This window comes from Pogoniulus pusillus, chromosome 33 (assembly GCF_015220805.1).
Source record: "Pogoniulus pusillus isolate bPogPus1 chromosome 33, bPogPus1.pri, whole genome shotgun sequence".
Classification (NCBI taxonomy): Eukaryota; Metazoa; Chordata; class Aves; order Piciformes; family Lybiidae; genus Pogoniulus; species Pogoniulus pusillus.
Window position 1 is genome coordinate 14,939,906 of NC_087296.1, and position 22,009 is coordinate 14,961,914.

At 47.5% G+C, this 22,009-nt stretch overlaps 1 protein-coding gene across 5 annotated transcripts in view; it reads right to left on the reverse strand.

Moving 5' to 3' along the window:
* Positions 1-22,009, reverse strand: part of MED23 (mediator complex subunit 23) — a 50,153-nt gene that overhangs the window by 21,804 nt on the left and 6,340 nt on the right. For 2 of the 5 annotated variants that reach the window (XM_064170394.1, XM_064170392.1), the window contains exons 8-17: positions 21,388-21,457; positions 19,557-19,669; positions 16,782-16,877; positions 16,187-16,204; positions 8,982-9,182; positions 6,621-6,764; positions 4,824-4,969; positions 2,358-2,603; positions 1,750-1,892; positions 1,024-1,198 (exon numbers count right to left, since the gene is read on the reverse strand). In XM_064170394.1, coding sequence (XP_064026464.1) covers positions 1,024-1,198; positions 1,750-1,892; positions 2,358-2,603; positions 4,824-4,969; positions 6,621-6,764; positions 8,982-9,182; positions 16,187-16,204; positions 16,782-16,877; positions 19,557-19,669; positions 21,388-21,457 — 1,352 coding nt within the window. Of the gene's footprint in view, positions 1-1,023; positions 1,199-1,749; positions 1,893-2,357; positions 2,604-4,823; positions 4,970-6,620; positions 6,765-8,981; positions 9,183-15,743; positions 15,863-16,186; positions 16,205-16,781; positions 16,878-19,556; positions 19,670-21,387; positions 21,458-22,009 lie in introns of those variants that run through there. The other 3 variants (XM_064170395.1, XM_064170393.1, XM_064170396.1) reach the window with 2 other exon arrangements.

Here is a 22,009-nt window from a genome sequence, read left to right on the forward strand (position 1 = left end):
TACAGATCAACTCCAGAGCTTCCTCACACAGCTTTTCCATCTCCCAGCCACTGTTTCCTGTGTGCTCTACAGACACACAGCTGACAGTGGAAGTGGCACACTTCTCTCCACTCAGATTCACACCAAACCAGCACAGCTGTGCACCAGATCTTCTAGGGCTGCAGCTCTGCTCTGACTGAAACTTAGCTTTGATAAGGAATTAAAGGGAACCAACTTGTAATGGAATTAAACATCCTCTCCAAGAGTGAGCAAGCAGACAAACTGATCATTGTGACTACAAGCAGCAGGCACTGCCCTTTATCTTCAATGCTGTTGTCCAACACCTCCTGACATGATGGTTCTGAGGTACATTCCTGGTCTGGGCTGTGACACTGCTGCCATGGCTGGGCAAGAGGCTGCTTCACACATCTCTGCAGAGCTGTACTGCTAACATCTAACTTTTTTTGAACCAAGTGTGCTAGTTTGAAGCCAGCTAGAATGTTTTGGTGAGAAGAACTAGATTACAGGCTGTGAAAGGGAAACAGTGGTGATGTCTACTGCACTCATAGGCTTGCTGAGAGGTATCAGAGCAAGAATCCAAACATAGATAAGGGAGTCGCTCTCTGTCTGGGCTTTGAGCTGCATTTCTCTCTCTCTAACCTAACCTGATTAGTCCACCTGCTTCCTAACCCCCCTGGCTGACCCTCCATTCCTCCCTGGTGCACAAGGCAACATCTGGGGTAAGGTAGAGGGGTGGGAGGAAAGGTGGAAGGGTGGTTGGGAGCCCCTCCTCGGGACTCAGGTTTCTGGGAGGGGAGTTGTGTTTCTGTATTACCTTCTACCTTGTCTATTTCTGTCTATAACTGTATGTACTGTGAATACCTGCTTGTACACTGAGCTAAGCTGTAAATATAAGCTTCATTCAATGTCCAGAGCTGGCTGAGTCTAGTCTGGGTGATTTCCAAAGTGTGTGTGTGTGGGAACACCCAAACAATCACACCATCACTTCTGCAATTGGGGTTAAAGACAGCAATCATCACTCACCAGAGATGAAGCTGGTTCTGATTGGTCTGTGGCACAGCAGCCAAGGAATGAAGGTGGCTGAGCAGCTGGACTCTGTAGTGAGGCTGGATGTGATGCATTCGATAGCTAAACATTTCCAGCAGGGTGTGCAGAATGCCCCAGGCGTGAGATTTGAACACTGTTGGCAGCAGCTGGCCTTAGGAGAAAGAGTTTGCTAAGTAAGATCTGGAGGTGGTTACACCTCAAAAAACAACTGCAGCATGCACTGTGGGTAGATAGCTCTCTTCAGCTGCAACTTAAGACACCTGACTGGGAAGTGGTATTGCCTCCCCAGAGTGCAGTGCTCCACATTCTGCAGGTGCTGTGAACGTGGAGAGCTCAGGAACCCTTGGCACGGCCACCCCCAGCAGCCATGCCAACGCTGCAGTTACCACAGGACTGCATTTTCACTTCATTTGCATCTAACTAAGTGACTTTGAGCATTTCCATTCAAGCAGACTTTTGCACAGTGCAAAGCAGGGAGGTCCTGGCCATAGCAGTGGTGGCACAGAGGGCCTGCAGCTTACTCCTCTGAAATTCCCTGCAGCATGAGAACTCTTACAGCTTCTTTCACATTCTGGTAACACACAAAGTGTTGAACACACTGCAGAGTTAGACTTGGCCTCTAGCTGTAGTTTAAAGAAAATGCTACTGAACAAGAGAGGGAGAACAAATTGAAAACAATAAAGCAAAGGTTTCCTTTCTTACTGATAAAGCCTTTGATGCCCAAGGACTCTATTTCCATATAGACCAGCAGGCGACTGTAGGTCTCCACCAGAGCAGGAGCCAAGGCCAGACTAGATTTGGCATGAGCCAGCTTGATCACCCGGGTAGCTATGCTGTGGATCAGGCTGCAAAGAGAGAAAACATTTGGCAAGCAAATACAAGGACCTGAAAGTTAAGAACACCTGGAGAGGACCTACAGGAAGGCTGGAGAGGAGCTGTTCAGAAGGGCCTGTGGGGGTAGGAGAAGGGCAATGGTTTGAAGCTGGAGCAGGGCAGTGTTAGCTTGGACATCACGAAGAAGTTCTGCACAGTGAGGGTGGGGGGACACTGGAGCAGGATGCTCAGAGAGGTGCTTGAGGCCCCATCTCTGGAGATATTCAAGATCAGACTTGACATGGCCCTGTGCAACCTGCTCTAGTTGGAGATATCCCTGCTGACTGCAGCGAGGTTGAACCTTTGAGGGTCCCCTCCCACCTGATGCACTCTGTGAAGCAAATGACCACGGCCAGAGAGAGGAAAGCTCTCCTGATGGGAAAGAGTCACACACAAACTCCCAGGTCTCAAACCCCAACCTAGCTGCAATGCTGTACCTCATTTTGGCATGAACTGTGAGGGAGTCCAAGAGGTTCATTGGCAAGGGGGTAATGGACCCTGATGCCATGCAGTTGGTCCCTGGAAGAGGGATCCTGACGTTGCCATTTCCATAAATGGTCTCTACAAGCACACCCATGGGCAGGGTGAAGCACTCCGAGTTGGTGGAGTAAGCGTTGCAGAGCAAGGCAATCTTGTAGTCGTTCATCTGCAGGCTCTTGTTCCTCAGGCTCTGCTGCAGGAACCTGCGGGGCACAGATTGAGCATGAAGGAAGGAAACCCTGAGCAGGACACAACGGCACTGCAGGACTGCAGCTCCAGTAGCTCCAGCTCAACAGTCACTGGAAAAGAGCAGAACCCCCCAGACAGTTACTGATTGTAGAATGCTTTAGTCCTTAGAACACTTCCTTCACACTTAATACTTCTCTATTTGAACTATATTGGTATTATATAGGTAGGGTATAACAAACTACAGAGACTTGTGTCTAAGTACATCTAAATACATAACATGTTCTACACAGAGAAACAGACACAAGATCTGTTTTTATACATATCTAAAAGGAGCTATAGCAGAATTATGTTGATATTTTATATTAGGGTATATATAAAAGACACATAATAAATGATGTATGCTTTTCTGTCTCTAAAAGTAGCTCTATTAGAACTATAATGCTACTTTATACATAAAGGGTCTCTATAAAATATAGAGATAGATGTATATAGTTATACATTATTATAGATGATCTACACAATGTAGTATATATAAAAAACCATAATGCACACAAAACATGCTTTTAATACCTACAAAAAGCCAGAGTAGAATTATATTGTTATTTGTGATAGTATTGAATGTTTATTATAATGGTTTATACTGGCCATTAGAACATCCATTTCACAAGAGAATACTTATATTCTGTATTGATTTCTATTTTAGGCTGTCAGGGAGTGCCAGGACTGGGGGAATGGAGCAAAGCTGGCGGTGGGGAGAGTCAGGCTGGAGGTGAGGAGGAAGCTGTTCAGCATGAGAGTGGTGGGAGCCTGGCAGGGGTTGCCCAGGGAGGTGGTTGAGGCCCCATGGCTGGAAGTATCACAGTATCACCAAGGTTGGAAGAGACCTCACAGATCATCAAGTCCAACCCTTTACCACAGAGCTCAAGGCCAGACCATGGCACCAAGTGCCACGTCCAGTCCTGCCTTGAACAGCTCCAGGGACGGCGACTCCACCACCTCCCCGGGCAGCCCATTCCAGTGTCCAATGACTCTCTCAGGGAAGAACTTTCTCCTCACCTCCAGCCTATATTTCCCCTGGCACAGCCTGAGGCTGTGTCCTCTCATTCTGGTGCTGGCCACCTGAGAGAAGAGAGCAACCTCCTCCTGGCCACAACCACCCCTCAGGTAGTTGCAGACAGCAATAAGGTCACCCCTGAGCCTCCTCTTCTCCAGGCTAACCAATCCCAGCTCCCTCAGCCTCTCCTCGTAGGGCTGTGCTCAAGGCCTCTCCCCAGCCTCGTTGCCCTTCTCTGGACACGCTCAAGCATCTCAATGTCCCTCCTAAACTGGGGGGCCCAGAACTGAACACAGCACTCAAGGTGAGGTCTAACCAGTGCAGAGTACAGGGGCAGAATGACCTCCCTGCTCCTGCTGGCCACACCATTCCTGATGCATTCCTGTTTCAGGCCAGGCTGGCTGAGGCTGTGTGCAGCCTGCTCTAGGGTAGGGTGTCCCTGGGCATGGCATGGGGGTTGGAATTGGCTGATCTCTGTGGTCCCTTCCAACCCTGACTGATTCTGTGATTCTATATTTGAACTATGTTGTTATTTTTTCTATATAGGCAATATAAAAACCACAGAGATGTGATTGTACATATTTATAATACACACTCTGTATAATCTAATCCATACAATATATGCTTTATCTCTCTCTAGAAAAGCTATATTAGAATTCTGATCTTTTTAATATAGGGTATATATAAAATCCATAGATACAATTGTAGACAATTCCATTACATATTAATGTAGGTAATATACACAATATAGCATATATGAAAATATTATATAAACAATATGTTTTTTTATATGTATATAAAAACAGCTATATTAAACAACTCCATCTCATGCCAGAGTTTCACCCTGTTCTGACTTTCCTGTGTCAGAAAGCCCAGAGGACAAAACCCCACTTTAAATGTTGTCTTTCTGCACAGCACTCGACCCAACGTGCTGCTTGCCCACAACACAACAAAGCCAAACACCAACTTGCTTCCAGGTTCTCCCACAGGAAAGAAAGACCTTTCCAGCTCAGATGTGGTACTGCTGTGAGCTGTGTGGGAACAGCATTTCTTGACTCTTGAGGTCTTCCTCTTCATTCCTTTGGTAACCCTCACAGCACACATTCTGAGAACATACCTGGAGCCTCCTGTTTGCCTGTCTAGAGGCAAATTAAAACACAATCAACCCTTGCAAACTCACTCGTGGTGAAGTTTCAGAGAATGAGGAATGGGAATCTGCAACTTGGAGTTGTCACTGTGGGCCTTGCGATTCAGATGGATCCAGATGCAGGTCATGGCAAAGGCATGGGTGGACTGGGGCTTGTTGATGTCAGGCACGGGGATGCACTGCAGGAGAACACAGCAGCGTCACACTGCACCCACTCATGGACAGGAAACACGCTCACAGGTTCACAAGGCCCAGGATTTCTTTCTCTGACTTGCAACACCTTCAGCAACATTTTAAAAGGGCAGATTCTGGCCTCAGCTGTCTCTGCAATTTGCTATCAACAGCTCTGAAGAGACCTGGACCTCAGATATTCTTCTTTAAAAAAACAAATCCAGAGGCACAGAGGCTTGGGGCAGAAGAGACCTCAAAGACCATCTAGTTCCAACCCCCTGCCACGGGTAGGGACACCTCCCACTAGTCCAGGCTGCTCAAGGCCTCATCTGGCTTGGCCTGGAACACCTCCAGGCAGGGGCATCCATGGCCTTCCTGAGCAACCTGTGCCAGTGTCTCCCCACCCTCAACGTCAGAAGTTTCTTCCTCATCTCCACTCTCAGTCTCCCCTCTCTCAGCTCAAAGCCACTATCCCTCGTCCTGTCACTCCCAGACTTTGTCAGAAGTCCCTCCCCAGCTCTCCTGGAGCCTTTTCAGGTACTGGAAGGCTGCTCTGAGTCAGGTGAAGTCTGAGCACAGCAGAGCAGAGGGGCAGAATCCCCACCCTGTGCTGCTGCTCTCCCTGCTCTGGATGCAGCCAGCACACAGCTGGCTCTGGGCTCTTGAGCTCCTGTTGCAGCAGTGAGCTGCAAGACTGCAGAGATGTTTCACCACCAAATGAACATTCTCAGGGTTCCCAGCTATGCTTTTCCAGTAACCACATTTGTGCAGTGCATTTTAAGGGCTAAAAGGACTTCTGTGAACTCCTCTCTTCCCTGAGAGAGATTATAATGGGTTTGTTGAAGCACTGAGGATGATGTTTAGGAGGAATGTGGAGCTTTATTGGTACCTCTAGACAGACAGAATAACACAGAGAGACAGTTTCAGGTGCAAAGAACTAAACAAGGCATCTTAAAGTTGTTTAATATTAAGGATTACTTAAAATTCATTCTGTGGTAGCAAATAAAATTCTAGTGATGCTTTCTACATTCCTCTGGAATGAAGGACCCTGAGGGAGGGGGAGTCAGGGGAAGTTCTTAAACCTCCTTTGGTGACAACATGGTCAGCACAAGACCCTGACTGCTTGTGCTTACCTCAGTACCTTCTGTTTTGTGTCTGTAGCTAATGTTAGCACAAATGTGGTGCAATAAACTGATAACCAGCAGTCTGTCCTCCTCTAAAGTTAATTTTTGCTCACAGGAACTCTTTCATACAGTTTATTCCATGAGCTCAGAACTCTTTCTGTCAGCACAGACCAGCAGAGGAGTGAGGACTGCTCCTTCTGGCTCTGTGAAGGGCTCAGAGTAACTCTTGCAACAAGTGGATGCCCCATCCCTGGAGGTGCTCAGGGCCAGGCTGGATGTGGCCCTGAGCAACCTGGGCGAGTGGGAGATGCTGCTGCCCATGGCAGGGGGTTGGAACTGGATGAGCTTGAAGGTTTCTTCCAAGCCAAAGCATTCTAGGATGCTATAAACTCATGAATGACAGCAATGGTCTCGATAATCGCAGCAGGACCCTTCCAACCCCTACCACTCTGATGCTCTGACTCTAAAATACTGAGATACAAAGTTTTCAAGTTGAATTGCAATTCAAACTTGTGATTTCAGAGAGCAGACTTACTTCTTTTTCAGGATACAGGAGATCAAAGAGCTTCATAACCGGGAGGAAGTCAGCCAGCGCGTTCTTCTGGATGCTGCCCGAGATGAACTGCAGCAGCACCCACATCAGATGGTCCCTTCCTTTAATGAGCCCACGGCCTGCCAACTGCCAAAAACACTCAGTAACACATAAGTACTGCTGGCAGGAGAGAAATCACTGCCAAGGCCTCTACCAGAGGAGAGGTTACTGGGAACTTCACAGCAGGGCTGTGCAGCTCTGTGCAAGATGGCAAACAGTCACATCAGCTGTAATGCAGAAACAGACCCTGGGAGGGCCACACCACTTCATGCTAGAATTTGGGTTTAGCTCTTGAGGGTCTGTGTTGAAAACTTAGCAACTCTTAAAATCCTGGGATTCAGCTGTGCCGTGAAGCCCTGTGCTGCCACAGGCTTTGTGTTAACTCTATCCCTAAAGAAAGCCTCAGAACCAGAACTGGGACCTGATTCATCTGAACCCATCTGGATTCACTGTCACCCAACTTCCTGACCTGTAATAGCAATCATCTAATAACCAGGACTCCACTCCTCACTTCTCCTCTAGCTGGCTTGAGCTTTAGATTGAAAAGAAGAAAACGATTCCCCATGAGCACAGACACTGGAATCACCTCCCAGGGGAAGCAGTGGATTCCCCTACAGCTGGCAGGGTGCTGGGCCAGCTTATTTTAACCCCTAGAAAGGTTGGACCAGAAGACCCTTGAGGTCCCTCCCAACCTGGCATTAGATTGCATTGTATAGTGCCTATTGTTTCAATGGCTCACTAGCAGTAATTAAAGGAATGTGACTTTGGTAAAACTAATTTCAGGGATATCATAGACAGCAGAGAACCAGGATCCATCCCAAGTAAAACATAGGCAACATACATAGCAACCTGTGATGGAAGTGTGGGCAAAAGGAGACGGAGCAACGCGCAGTGGATGTTAGAAACTGTATCTAAACTGCCAGGATCTAAACCTATAGTGAGGAGGGACAAAAACCCTTCCCCACCATCCACATCACACCTTCCCTCAGCAGAGTTCAGGATGCTGCTGACTTTTTGTAACTCCCCTCCTCATGGCTGGCACCAATCCCCTAGCAGTGAGAGGCACTGAGCACAGACAGGCTGGGAAGTGCTACAGGTTTAACAGGAAGGTTGTTGCCAGGAAAGGAGAACAGCTTTGGCCTGTGACTGCCAACAGAACTGTAACTAGGAAGCCTCAGACTGGATTGCTCTGACTGTTTAGATAAACCCCAAGTTCCTCCACCCATGCACATGGCAGGGTCCTTAGCTCAGCTGCTGAACAAGGCATTCACTTAAGCTTGGTGCAAGCTGGGTACAGCAGCACAGTACTGGAACTTCTGACGATGCCATTTTATTATGGAATGGTTTAGGTTGGAAGGGACCTCACAGATCATCTAGTTCCAACCTCCCCACCACAGGCAGGGACACTTCTCAACCTGACTCAGCTGCTCAAGGCCTCATCCAGCCTGGTCTCAAACACCCCCAGGCAGGAGGCAGTCACAGCCTCCCTGGGCAGCCTATTCTGAAGTCTCACTACCCTCATACTGAAGAACCTCCTCAGCTCCACTCTAACCCTGCTCTGCCTCAGCTTCAAACCCCAACTCCTGGCCTGTCTCAGACACCCTGATGAAAAGTGCCTCTGCAGCCTTCTTGCAGGATCCCTTCAGGCACTGGCAGCAGCTCTAAGGTCCCCCTGGAGCCTTCTCCTCTGCAGGCTGCACATCCCCAGCTCCCTCAGCCTGTGCTCACAGCAGAGCTGCTCCAGCCCTGGGCTCATCTTTGTGGCCTCCTCTGGCCTCACTCCACAGCTCTGTGTCCTCCTTCTGCTGGGGACAGCAGAGCTGGAAGCTGGATTGAAGGTGAGGTCTGAGCAGAGCAGAGCCAAACCAAGGTGCACAATCTGCTCTCTTGCCCTGCTGCCCACACTGCTCTGGCTGTAGCCAGCACACAGCTGCCTGCTGGGCTGCACGAGGGCACTGCTGGCTCCTGGGGAGCTCTCAGCAATCAACACCCCCCAGGCTTTTTTTGGAGCGCCATTCTCAACCCACTCTGCACCCAGCCTGGATTTGTGCCTGTGCTTGGCCCAGCCCAGCTGCAGAACCTTTATCTCATTCCAGTTATTAGTAGTTTGAATCCAGACATATCCACAATGCCCTGGCAACAAACCTACCTCACAGCATCTGACTCCTACAGAGCACAGTGATCCAAGATTTATTTCCTACACGTCAGGCACTTCTTGCAGGGCTGTGTCTGGGGCTTTTAAAACCTGTTGGGTTTTGTTTTTCAAACCTCTCTCACCCCATGGGAGCGACACAAACAATTTACCTTTTGATGGAGTGACAGGACCATATGAGGGAAACTTGCAAACTGAAAGAGCACAAAGAAAATGAGCTGGCTGGAGAGATGCTGCCACAGAAGCTGACTGGTTCCACCATCATCAAACTTCTCTTCAGTCTCAGACCGCTCCATGGCATACACCACCAGATCCACCAGCTGGTCCTCCAGCACAGGGCAGCGCTGCTTGTGCTGTAAGGCAGAGATTAGATACAGTATTCCAAAAGCTTTGCCATCAACTCCACAACTTGTACAGCTGCAGTCACGGTACACAACTTGGACAGAAGGCTGGGAAGCATGAAATGAAGTCTGGACTTAAGTTAAGGATAAGCCAGTGTATCTAAGGCTGCACTATGTTACAGGTAACAAGCATCCTCCTAATTCCCTGCTCAGTTCCACACCACAGACCATTGATGCACGAATCACACCCAGGGGCTTGCTTTGTGCTTCTCAGTAAGGTCACGCAGAGCATTACCCTCTGCTCTTGCACTCATGGAAGACAAAGTCCATGCTTTTAACACACTGACAGGGTTCTTTTTGTTAAGGTTTGGTTTTTTTAAACTTCTTCTATCCTTCCAGTTCATTTCAAAAGCAGGGGGCACCATAAGGAAAGTGCCACACCAGTTATGCCACCAGACCCAGAGCAAACATCCCAATATGGCTCCTAAACAACTGCTCTCTTCTTCTCTCCTGCTTTGGGCTCGCCTGCAACCAGCAGAGAACTGACAGCTGGTTAACACCCAGGCAGCTGGCAGGAGGACTGACATCTGGGCAATACCCAGCACCACTGGGACAAGCAAGATCAGAAAGCTTTGAAAATTCATGTGAGCAACGTGGTCTGTTCCACACACTGTGAGTAGAAAAGAGACCACAGACACAGCACTGAGCTCTTTAGATGCTAGACAGCCACAAGCTCCACAGTGAGCTTTGTGGAGAAAGGCAATTCAGAATCCATACCTGCCCAGATGGCTTTTAAACAAGGGTCACATGAGGAATGCACTACTGAGCTACTCACCCACTCCTCGCTCCCTGAGCTCCACACCCCCTGAGTTCCACATTTAGTTATGTATTTAGCTACACCTGGTAGTAGAGGTGTAGGTAAAGCAAGCCCCCTACCAGTGCTTTGGAACTGAGATTCTAAATCTTCAATTTAACACCATCATGGCACAAATCCTCTAGTGCAACAAGCTTTTAGCAGCCTGCTTTTGTAGAGTTTCACTCAAAGGACAATTAATATGGACAAAACTCTGTGTGGAATTGAGCTGTTAGTTGATTGATTGTTTAACACCTTGGACATAATCTAAGCTGTTTCCTTACACAGTCTTTACTCAGGAATGGTTGTTTGGTTGGTTTTTTTTACACCTGGTGCCTGTATTATAATGCAGCCTTAATGAAAACACTACTACTGTCATGACACAAAAGAAAAGGAGCTGAGCTGCTCAAACACTAACCATGAAAATGCAGGATCCCTTTCGAGAGGCAAAAGTGTATGGCAAAAAAGTTTGCCCAAACACTTGTAAAACACTTCAGGGATGCCTTGGATGAGTTCTGTGACTTCCTAGTCAGGTAGCCTACAAAACCCCTTTGCATCAATAAAGAAGGAAAGAAGAGAAGGGAAGAGAGGCGCTGAAAGGAAATGCTGGCTCTACCTTCATCCATGGGAGTCTTTTGCCATGAAAACAACAAAGAGATTCTCTTCAGTCCAAAACAAAATGCAGGAATGGGAGAAGTTGACAAAATACAGTGAACAGTATCCCCTGTTGCATGCTCTTCACCAGCTCCAAAACTGCAAGGAAGCTACAACTCCAGCAGTGCTTTCTTAAAGCATGCTCAAGACAAACCTCTCATCCACCAGGAAGCACTGGGCCCAGTCTCCCCTTCTCCTCCGGGCGACAGCTTTACAGAGCAGGCTATACACCGCCAGCTGGAGGAGTCTGGTGAGGTTCTGGTGCTTTGGTTTTCTCTCTCCCCCTCCCAGAGCAACTCATTATGAAGCAGAGCAGGGTGCAACAGACAACACTACAGACTAGTTTGTAATCCAGCATGCAAAACTACTACGTACAGGGCTTGAAATTTAATAGTTTGCTAAGCACTGGGTTAATGTCCACAAGCCTAAACATGTTAGGCTACATTAATTTAGAATGAAGTTATTCAAGGGATACAACAGGAAAACATTACTGTTAAAAGGAAAGTCAGAATTTCCAGTAGGCATTTTCACTAGTCTGAATAATTTTAAGCTTAGGAAAAGTTTAGGAGTTGAGGAATTAAACCAAATGAATTCACTTTTTGTTGAAATCAGATTTTGATTGCTTTAAGAGTCACTTCCAATCTAGACCACTGCAGGACTTCAAATCCTAGCAGCAGTCAGTTCATTTTCTGACTTTTGTTTCCCCCTGTATTTTCAGCCAAGATGCCTTTTTGCTCACATTTGGTATCTCTAGCTTTGGAGCACTCAGAGGTAAGTCCTGTGCTGCTTGAGAACTTGCAGAACTGGGGCTTTGTTTGATTAGCTGCTTGTAGCTGAAAGAGCATCTCAGCATATGCTGAAGGAAAGAAGAATAGAGGTGCAGGCTGACTGCCTTCACCAGCAAGCAGCAATTCATGTTTTGGCATGCCTTAAACAAAACAAAAGGCAAACCATGGTGTGGGTCACAGATGGGGAGCTCAGGCATTCAAACCCACTCTTTTCCTACTACATCAGCCAACTGCTGAAGGGTCTGGAGAACAGGTCTGCTGAGGAGCAGCAGGGAGCTGCGGGTGCTGAGCCTGGAGAAAAGGAGGCTGAGGGGAGCCCACCTGGCTGGCTGCAGCTCCCTGAAGGAGATGGAGCCAGGTGGGTGTTGGTTTCTTTTCCCAAGGAACAAATTACAGGACAAGAAGAAATGGCCTTAAGCTATCCCAGGGAGGTTCAGCTTCAATACAAGGAACAATTTCTTCCCTTGAAGAGCTGCCCAGGGCAGTGGTGGAGCCCCCAGTCCTGGAGGGGTTTCAAACCTATCAGGGGGCTGTGGTGCTGAGGGAGGTGGTGCAGATATAAATCCATATGCCTCCTCTTGCCCTGGAAAGGCTTTCAGTATCTCACTGAAGCTGCCAGCACACCAGAAAGAAATACAGAGGAGAAAAAAGCACTCCTGGGACAACCTGAGATTGAAATTCCTTGATGGACTGGTGGCACTTTTTAAAAGTGGATTAAAGGTTCAGCTGGAGTTTTGTTTGCTTTTTTGAGTGTTTGGTGGGTTCTGTTTGGGGGTGAGGGGACAGATGCAGCATGAAAGTGGTCCCTAGAAGCAGAGTATTTGGTCAAGTCAGTAAGGCTAGCTGCAAGCTATTATAGGGGGGTTTAATATTTTCAGCAAACAACATCTAGCTTAAAAGTATTTAATATCTCCACTTAAGAAATGGATTCAGAAGAGCAAACTGCATAGGCCAAGACCCTTGCAACAGCAAATGGTGTGTCCCAAAGCCCAGCTCAGAATGCAGAAGCTAAATGCCTGAAATAGTTAATACAAGACAAGACTGCAGCCTCTTGTTCCCATTTTCACAGAATCCTGGAGTGGGTTGGCTTGCAAAGGATCCTGAAGATCATCCAGTTCCAACCCCTCCTGCCCTGGGCAAGGACACCTCCCACCAGCACAGCTTTCTTAAGGCCTCCTCCAACCTGCCCCTGAACACCTCCAGGGAGAGGGTCCCTGGGCAACCTGTGCCAGTTTGCAAACTGTACATTGCCAAGACACAAAACCTTAAAGCTTCTTGTTTACGTCACACCTGAATCTGTTCATGCCCAGCCTGGTGTGCTTTCTAAGCTCTGAAACACCAAGGCAGTTGCACTCCAGTGCTCTCAGTCCTCTGCAATCAGGACACCATGACAAAAGCGATGCCAACCCTTCAGTTAAGTCCTGTGCCATGCAGACACTAGGAAGGCTGGACAGCAAGTTCCCACCATCAGCTTGTAACATTTTACAGCCAAAAAGGAAAGGAAAGGAACTTCTGGAGTATTCCTCATACCACCCCTTTCCTTTAATGCCTCTGCCTAGACCGTGCAGGGACAGACAGGAAAGGAACCACACCTTAACCGAGCCAATTCTGCTGGTTTGGAGCTAGGAGAGAACACAGCCACACCTTCCCCTGGGCAGAGCATGCCATGGCTCCTACTGACACCTGCAGATCACCACTGCTGGCTTAAGAGGTGATCAGTCAAAGAGCAAACCCAGCAATACAATAGCTGCTAATTAAATGGTTGTGTAACCCTATTGAGACAAAAGGACTGAAAATTCCCTCCTCTTTCAAATGCTCCCCAACCCAGGAAAACCTCAGAGCCTAAGTTCTTCCCTCTTCAGATGGCTGCAGTCATGCAAACAGATCTGATGTCTTCCTCTGTGCAAGTCTGGACATTGAGAAGAGGTGAAGATAAAAGTCCAGATGTTCAAAGTGACTTCATACCCCTAAGACACTGCAACAGTTCCATGTTAAGGACCAGTTGTGGGATCCCTAAACTCAATCTGGCATCAGTGTATGAAGGCACTTGGAAGCACAAATCATTTTCCAAAGCCCAGACTGTTCCACACTTGAATTTTCAATTTAATTTCAATTAAATTATATTCCACTTATTTTTTTAATGATTTAAAAGCTAACCAAGTGTTGGGAGTTTCATCCCAGCTAACAGAGGAACAGGAACTGAAATACAGTGATGGCATCATTCAGGTTGGAAAAGACCCCTAAGATCAGAGTCCAACCAGAAACACAGGTGATGGAATGCAAGTTAAATCTCTCCTTCCTCCAGGGCAGCTCAAACAGGTATAGAAGGGAAGGCATTGTCCCACTCAGGTACACAGCAGCCAAAACTAAACTCTCCAGACTCCAACAGAAGAAGCATTTTGAGTTCTGCAGTATTACATCTACAAAAGCCATCAAGCTATTAGGAAAGCTCATCCTGCAACAAAATCCCACAGCAAAACTTAGTCTAGAAAGGAATGCAGGAATCTATAAACACATCCAATCCAACCTTCATTTTCCTCTCTGCAAAGTCAATTGGGATTTTTTTTGCTTACTTTTATTTTCTAAACACAGCTCAGAGATGGTTTGAGTGAGCAGTTTGCTACCAGAGACCTGCTTGGTTAAGACTGAACCAGAAAATTTCCTTGTTCATCTTCCAGAATACTGGAGAACCAGGACAAAATTGGCTACCTGGTCTGGGATGCCAAAGGTTCAAATGAAGGCTGCTGTGTAAATAGCTGACAGGGCAAACAAGCAGCTTGACATAATTAATGATCATAAATTAATAATGATCACCGCTTTGAGGTGTTTCTGGCTTTCAAACTTGCCACTGTTTGCGCTTCTAAGTGCCCTCTATTCTGGGGACAATTCATTTCTGCAGCTGAGCTCAGCTCTAACAACAAAATTAACAACTATCAGACACTGTCACTGAAAGCCTCATCAGCTACCCAGCCTCTGAGGCCTGAGCTGTTACTTGCTGTTGGGTGGCAAACACGGCTCTAACAGCAGGGCGAATCCCCACGCCTGCCCCAGCCTGGAGCAGACACCTGAATGCCTGACTGGAGCAGCATTGCCTCTTCAACACCACTCCCTCACCCCACCCTAGGTTTGGATTTTTAACTCACAGATTTTCAACAGCCCAAACATTTTTCTGCTGGTGGAAGTGTAGCAGCACAGCTATGGCTGATGTTCTGTCAGCATTTCCTTCACAAGCAACAGCCTTCAGGCTTGTTCCTCGGCTGTCAAAGTTCATGCCAGGCTGAAGCTCTGCACAGGGATTTCTACACTGGTAGGCAACTCTGAAGTGTAGCTCAATGTACTTTGTTCCTTCACTTGAGTACTCTTAATTGATTAAACTGCCTTGAAATGGTTAAAATTTAATTCTGAAATTGTTATTTCTAGAGGACAAAAAGGTAGAGTTAAATCCAGTATTTTTAACATTGACATTTTTGGACCTGGAGGAACATAGTTGGAAGAATAAAAGGGTCCAATATGGACTTTTTTGCCTTCACCATAGAATCTCAGTGTGGGTTAGAGGTGCCCTCAAAGATCATCCAGTTGCAAGCCTCCTGCCATGGGTAGGGACACTCTTGTACTATTGTACTCTTACACTCCTGTACTATTTAGCAGGTGCAAGATGGAGAGGAGTAGTTTGATTTATAGACTCATAGCATGGCTCAGGTTGGAAGGGAGCTCAGAGGACATCTACTCCCACCCTTCTGCCACGGGCAGGGACACCTCTCAAGCAGACTTGGTTGCCCAAGGCCTTTATAAACTCAGGCACAGGCACAGAATACAAACACTACTCATCCCATCACTGAAGCTAGCAGCCTGTTTCCAAGCTGCTTTAGGTCTCAGGTACCTTTGAGGCTGTCCTGTAGAGCAGTGCTATTGGCCAGGACGTTCAGAAGCGGCGTCCTGGTGCAGGCAGAGCTCTGGTGGATTTCACACACACACAAGGTTTCAGGATCAGGTAAATTTTATAGTCAAGTTACAAGGCTGGAAGAAGTTTCTGCCATGGAAACACTGACACAACCTTCACTAGAGTATTGCAAACAGCCACGCTAATGGATGCCTCTTCACCAAGGGCTTTGGGAAGCCAGTCTCACATTTACGGCCTTATGAAAGGGATCAGCTGGCAATGTAACACCTCTCACGGTGACTTCCAAGCAGAAGTCCACTTGGATGATTTGTTTCCTTAAGCAAGCAGTCAGATTTTAAGGAGCTCCTTTTAGAAGGCATTCTGCACCTCTGCATTACCTTTCTCTCACCTAGCCTGGAGGATGTCATCATTGCCTGGTGGAAGTTTGGAAGGTAAGCTTTTCTTTCTCAAAACAAGGATGCATTTACAGCTTTAGAATCAAGAGTAGTGGATGCTTCTCCACCTCCTGCAGGAAAGACATTTTTGAGCTAAGCATCTCTCCTCATTTGAAAATTCCAGCAAACACAATTCAAGTTGTAATGAGTGGGCAGGGACCTGGTAGCCACCATTCCAAGGACAATTTCGGGACCAAAGGACCACGACCGTCAGCTTTGTGCTACATCTCTCATACCTCTGTAGATTTGCAGTGAGAATTTGCCCTCTGCTGGTGTCCTGCCAATTTCAAGCCCTGACTGTACATGGATTGTCTAACTGGAATCAGTGGCTACAAAGCGGCCAGCGTATCGTTAGTCACAATACAACAGTAAGGTTGTGAACATACCTGAGCAATGTTCAAGGTCTAGAGCATTGGAGGATGGGCAGGACAAGACAGGACAGAACAAAAATAAAGGAAGAAAAAAAGAAAAGACAAAACAGTGACTATGAGGCCAGCCTCAAGGATCCCCAAGTCAGACTAAGCCCTCCCATTCTAAGGCACAAAAAGAAACAGCTGTAACAAAACAAACTCCAGCGCTACAACATGCCAATAAACCCGAGGACAACAGTGCTCTACACACTAAGGAACACCAGCCACTCGTGGTGGTGCAGCTAGCAGTCTCCTACTGTCTGTCAAAGGTGTACTTGAGGCTGGCCTTATAGGAAAAAAAAGCAATGCAAAAAAAAAAATAATCATCTCTTAAATCTCTACTTTTCAATTCAACATCGGTAAAGCAATATACAAATGGTAGGAACAACAGGCTCCAGTTAACCCACTATGAGCTCAGACAGAAACCAAAACTGGAAAAATCAAATTAAAAATCCACTCTTTGGACCTAAACTGTTTTGTTTTGCTTAGTTAGCTATAGCAAAGAAAAGAGAAAAAGAGTAGTGCAGATTCTATGCAGAATTCAACCACAGGTCAGGGTGCAGCACAGTACCTGCTTGTTCAGCCCTAGCATATTGCAGACCATGTCCCTGGAGTAGGGCTGCTCCAGCACGTATCTCAACAGAGCAGTCTGGGGCTCAAACAGATCCTTGGGGAGAAAACCAGAACAATCACAAACAAACATCTCTTGGATCAAGATTGCTTCATACTGAGTTTAACTGAGTGTGAGAATGAATTACAGGTCACAGAATCTTGGGGGCTGGAAGGGACCTCCAGAGATCATCTGGTCCAACCCCCCTGCCAGAGCAGCATCACCCAGGAACACATTCAGGTGGGTTCTGAATCTCTCGAGAGGAGACTCCACAGCCTCTCTGGGCAGCCTGCTCCAGGCCTCCAGCACCCTCACATCAAACAAGTTTCTCATCTTGAGGTGGAACCTCCTGGGTCCCAGTTTGTGTCCATTGCTCCTTGTCCTATCCCAGGACAGCACTGCACAGAGCCTGGCCCCTGCTTCTTGCCCCCCAGCCCTCAGCTATTTGTAGCCATTGCTCAGATCCCCTCTCAGCCTTCTCCTCTCCAGGCTACCCAGCCCCAGGGCTCTCAGCCTCACCTCCTCACACAGCTGTGCCAGGCCCTTTGGCATCCTTGTAGCATCCTCTGATCTCTCTCCAGCTGATCCCTGTCTCTCTTGGAGAGCCCAGAATTGAGACACAATACTCCAAATATAGTCTCAACAGTGCAGAGTACAGAGGGAGAAGACTCTCCCTTGACTTGCTGGCCACACCTCAGGAGGCCACCAGGGTACACTGCTGGACCTTGGATAATTTCTTTCCCACCAAGACTCCAAGGTCCTTCCCCATGGAGCTGCTCTGAAGCAGGTAAACCTCTAACTTGTACTGGAGCAGAGGGTTGTTCCTCCCCAGCTGCAGGACTCCACACACTGTTGTTGAACTTCATGAGGTTCCCCTTTGCCCAAGGTCAACACAAGAAGGAATGTTTGATTTTATTGATATCTATCATCTGGCAAATCTTTCTCCTCTCTGCTATCCAAGAGAAAGAATGAAACACTCACAGAATTTATAGGGACCAAGAAGGTAACAGGCCTCATCCAGTAACAGGATGAGAGTCCTGAAAGTAGAGAATCATGGAATGGTCTGGGTTGGAAGAGACCTTCAAGGGTCATCTATTCCAATCCCCCTGCAGTCAGCAGGGACATCCACCACTAGATCAGGTTGCCCAGAGTCCTGTTGATACTCACCTTGAATATTTCCAGGGAAGGGGCCTCAACCACCTTCCAGGGCAACCTGTTGCAGTGTTCTACCACCTTCATCATGGGTGCAGAACTTGTTCCTAACATCCAATCTGCTCTGCTCTAGCTTGAAGCCATTGCCCTCATTCTTCCCCTGCAGGCCTTTGGAAGCAGTCTCAAAGGAAGCCAGGTTAGACAACTGAAGCACATGACCAAGCTGCATACAAACCACAGCTGTACCAACAAAGCAGGTCTGGAACAAGTGCTCCCTGTATCTGCCAACAGCTGGACCACTTTAAAGCAAAACATTACCTAAAGCCAGCTTCAAAACAAAGAGGAAGAGCTGATTCCCCAGTGCCACATGAAGGTGAACTGTGGAACTTCATGTCAGAGAGAGCTTAGAGGCTCAATACTGAACAAATATTTAGAAGAGGAAAGTTTATAAATACACAGAACCTGGAGGAAACAGCCCCATATGAGCTGAAGAGTTTGCCCTAGTGCGCATCTCATTAGAGACTATCTTGGTAGACTGGGATATGATCAGTGAGACACTTGGGCTGTGAGCAATGGGATGCTGGACAAGGTGGAGTTCTGTCCTGCTCCTTTTCAGTTTTTAAACTCTTTCAGCACACCACAATCCCAAGGTTAAACAAGCTAACCTTTGGTTTATTTGGGGCTTGAGAATGGTCACTCCTAGAGAATAACAGAGCACAGCAAAGAAGGAATCACCTTCCCCTTCTCTTCCATCTCCCCTCCACTAAATTAAGTATCCAATCGATATTCTGCTCTCATAATCCCTCTCCACACCCACCCAGAGCACATGAAACAGCTCCTGCTCTTCAGCACCCTGGGCATCTTCATAAAATGGTTTGGGTTGGAAGGGACATTAAAGCTCATCCAGTCCCAATCCCCTGCCATGGCCAGGGACGCCACCACCTCATGCAACCTGGCCTTGAAGGCCCCCAGAGAGGAAGCATCCACAACCTTCCTGGGCAACCTGTGCCAGTGTCCCACCACCCTCACTCTCAAGAACTTATTACTCTGAGTCTCAACCTACTACCTGCTCTCAACCTACTCTTCCAGCTCAAAGCCATTGTCCCTTGTCCTGTCACTACAAATCCAAGTCCCTCCTCAGCTGTCCTGTAGCCCCATTCAGGTACTGGGAGGCTGCTCTGAGGTCTCCCCAGAGCCTTCTCTTCTCCAGTCTGAACAGCCCCAACTCTCTCAGCTTGTCCCCATAGGAGAATCTCCATCCCTCTGATTATCTTTGTGATCATCCATCAGCTCCAAGTCCCTCTTGTGCTGGGGGCACCAGGGCTGTAGGGAGTGCTGTAGGAGAGGTCTCAGATGGGGAGAATCACCTCCCTCATCCTGCTGGTCACACTTCTTACTACTTACATTACACCACACACTACCTTAGAAGTCCTCCACATACACCTTGAAACAATGCAATAGATGACACAGTGCAAGCATCTCTGGTGCTGGCCTGGCTGGGCCAGCCAGGCATTGGCAGCTGCAGTGACTCCCCCCCATGATCCAAAGGCCCTGGATGTACTGAAGCAGCTTTAGCAGACATACCTTGTCATATGGCAAGAGCCCTTTCAAAGGGAAGCGCAGGGTGGTGGGATCCAGCTTCCAGGAGTTACACATGGCCCCGGAGTTATTTACCACGGGGAGAAGGCTACAGCGACCTACATGCAACGAGACACACATTCTAAACCAGTGAGCCTGGCCTGCAGCTCCACTCTGCACCCTCCTCAACTGTCACTGCTTGAACCTCTTTGCAACGGGACTGCTTCAGGCTCATTTTGGTTGTTTACCTCATTTTCAATGGAGGAATCCCAGAATGGTCTGGGTTGGAAGGGACCTCCAAGAACATCCAGTTCCAGCCCCCCTGCCACGAGCAGAGACACCTCCTGCTAGAACACGGCCTGGCCTTAAACACTTCCAGGGATGAAGAGTCCACAACTTCTCTGCACAACCTGTTCCAAAGTCTCTCCACCCTCACTCTCTACAATTTCTTCCTCATCTCCACTCTCGGTTTCCACTCTTCCAGCTCTAAACCATTATCCCTCATCCTGCCACTCCCAGCCCTTGACAAAAGTCCCTCCCCAGCTTTCCTGGAGCCTCTTCAGGTACTGGAAGGCTGCTCTAAGGCCTCCCCAGAGCCTTCTTTTCTCCAGGCTGAATAGCCCAAGCTCTCCTATCTCAAAGGATTAAGTTCCCATTTTCTCAGATTTGGAACCCCAAAAATCAGAAGCATTTGCCAGTATTCATCTAGAAGTGCTCTCTTAGGTTACCAGAAGACTGTTCCATTGTCATTGCTTGACATAGGGATTTAATTTTTGGTTTCTACAAACACCTACTCAGCTAAGCACATAACCCAGTCTCTCAGTGTCCCTCCACTCACCCTGCAAGACTCCCTGGGCGCAGAATTCTGTTCAGTAAAGCTGACAAACAGAAGCAGCTGCACTCCACCTACAGCTGGGGTCTAGCTTGGACACTTGGGGTTTATTCTGTTGGTTAGGCAGATGCATCTGAGCTGAGCCTGTGCATCCATCACCTAAATGTAGGTGCCTTAACTTTCAGCTAAATCTCCCTGGCTCCTGCTGCCCAGGCTGGTCATAGTCCTGCTATTAGATAAGCCAAGAAGGAAGGAAGTATTTCCTTCTTCTCTTCAACCATACACATGCAGGTGACTTACATATACAGACTTTGCAAGCCCAGCTCAAAAGCTGTCACCCTTTCAGCAGAAGAGCACCCCCACACTTCTGAGCCACACTTGGGGCACTACAGATGAACTCATCTCTGCACTGAAGAAGCTCAGCTGCAATAAACCTCCCTCGGATCCAAGAAACAATGCAGCTGTCATTAAGGTACTTAATTCTCAAAGCCAACAGAAAGTTGAATGTTTTGGGAGAAAAATGCAAGGCACCACAATGAAAGCAGCTAAATTTAATCTTTGTATTTCTAGCAAGACCCCAGGGGGAGCTTTTTCTGGCACACGAAAGGAGAGCCAGGAAATGTTCATGCAGAAGCCTGCAACTGGGACAAGGCAGAGCAGCTATAAAAGCTCCACTGGAAACTTAAGTCAGAAGGCACCCCAAGGCTAAGGTACCAACTCAAAATCCTCAAGCACAGGAAGGAAGATTTTATCCTCTCCTGTACTTAGAAGCTATGTGTCCATGTCATTAGGTACCAGATTCCCACTACCAGCTTGTGGTAAAAAAATACTTGGATCACATCCATATAAATTTTCCTCCTCAAAGCAAAAACCAAAGAGAAGCAAAGCCTGAGAACAAAGAGACAAAGTAATGAAGCACAACTTTTGAATCATTTTGTTTAGGTGAATAAAGTGAACAGTTCACAAGAATTCATTTTGCAGTCATTCATGAAGTCATTCTCTTACCACAAATGGAATTTATTCTGGCTGTAGGTCTGAAGGTATCCACAAAATCCGACACTAAATTACCTAGTAACTGGGGGAGAAGGGTAGAAAAAAAGAAGAGTTTAAATTCCAGACACTGAGCAGCAATACTTCAGACTTCAAAATACTTTACACACTGAAGTAAGTCAGAGAACAACCTCCTAAAGGAATTAGCTTGCTACACATTCCAATGGGACAGAGAAATCAGCAAAAGGGAAGATGGGACCTTAGAAAGAAGTGGCAGAAAGCACCCTTCTGAGTCAGCACTGGAGTTTCTGCACCTGCTTCTCCTAGGCATGCTCTGCTCAGGGCACACCATGCAGTAAGAGATGATGTGAGACAAGCCTTAACATTTCCATTCAGAGTCACAGAAGAGCTGAGGTTGGAAGGACCTCTGCTCCCAACCCCTCTGCCATGGGCAGCGATGCTTCTGCACTAGACTCATTACAATTCTCTCTTTGCCTCTAACTCTGAGCTCAAAAGAGGTCAGTAACAGTTTTGCCATGGATCTCAGTGAATCAGGACCTGATCCTTTCCCTGACACCCAGTTATTCCAACAGAACACAAGACAAACCCAATGGATCAACACAACATCCTCTCTGGG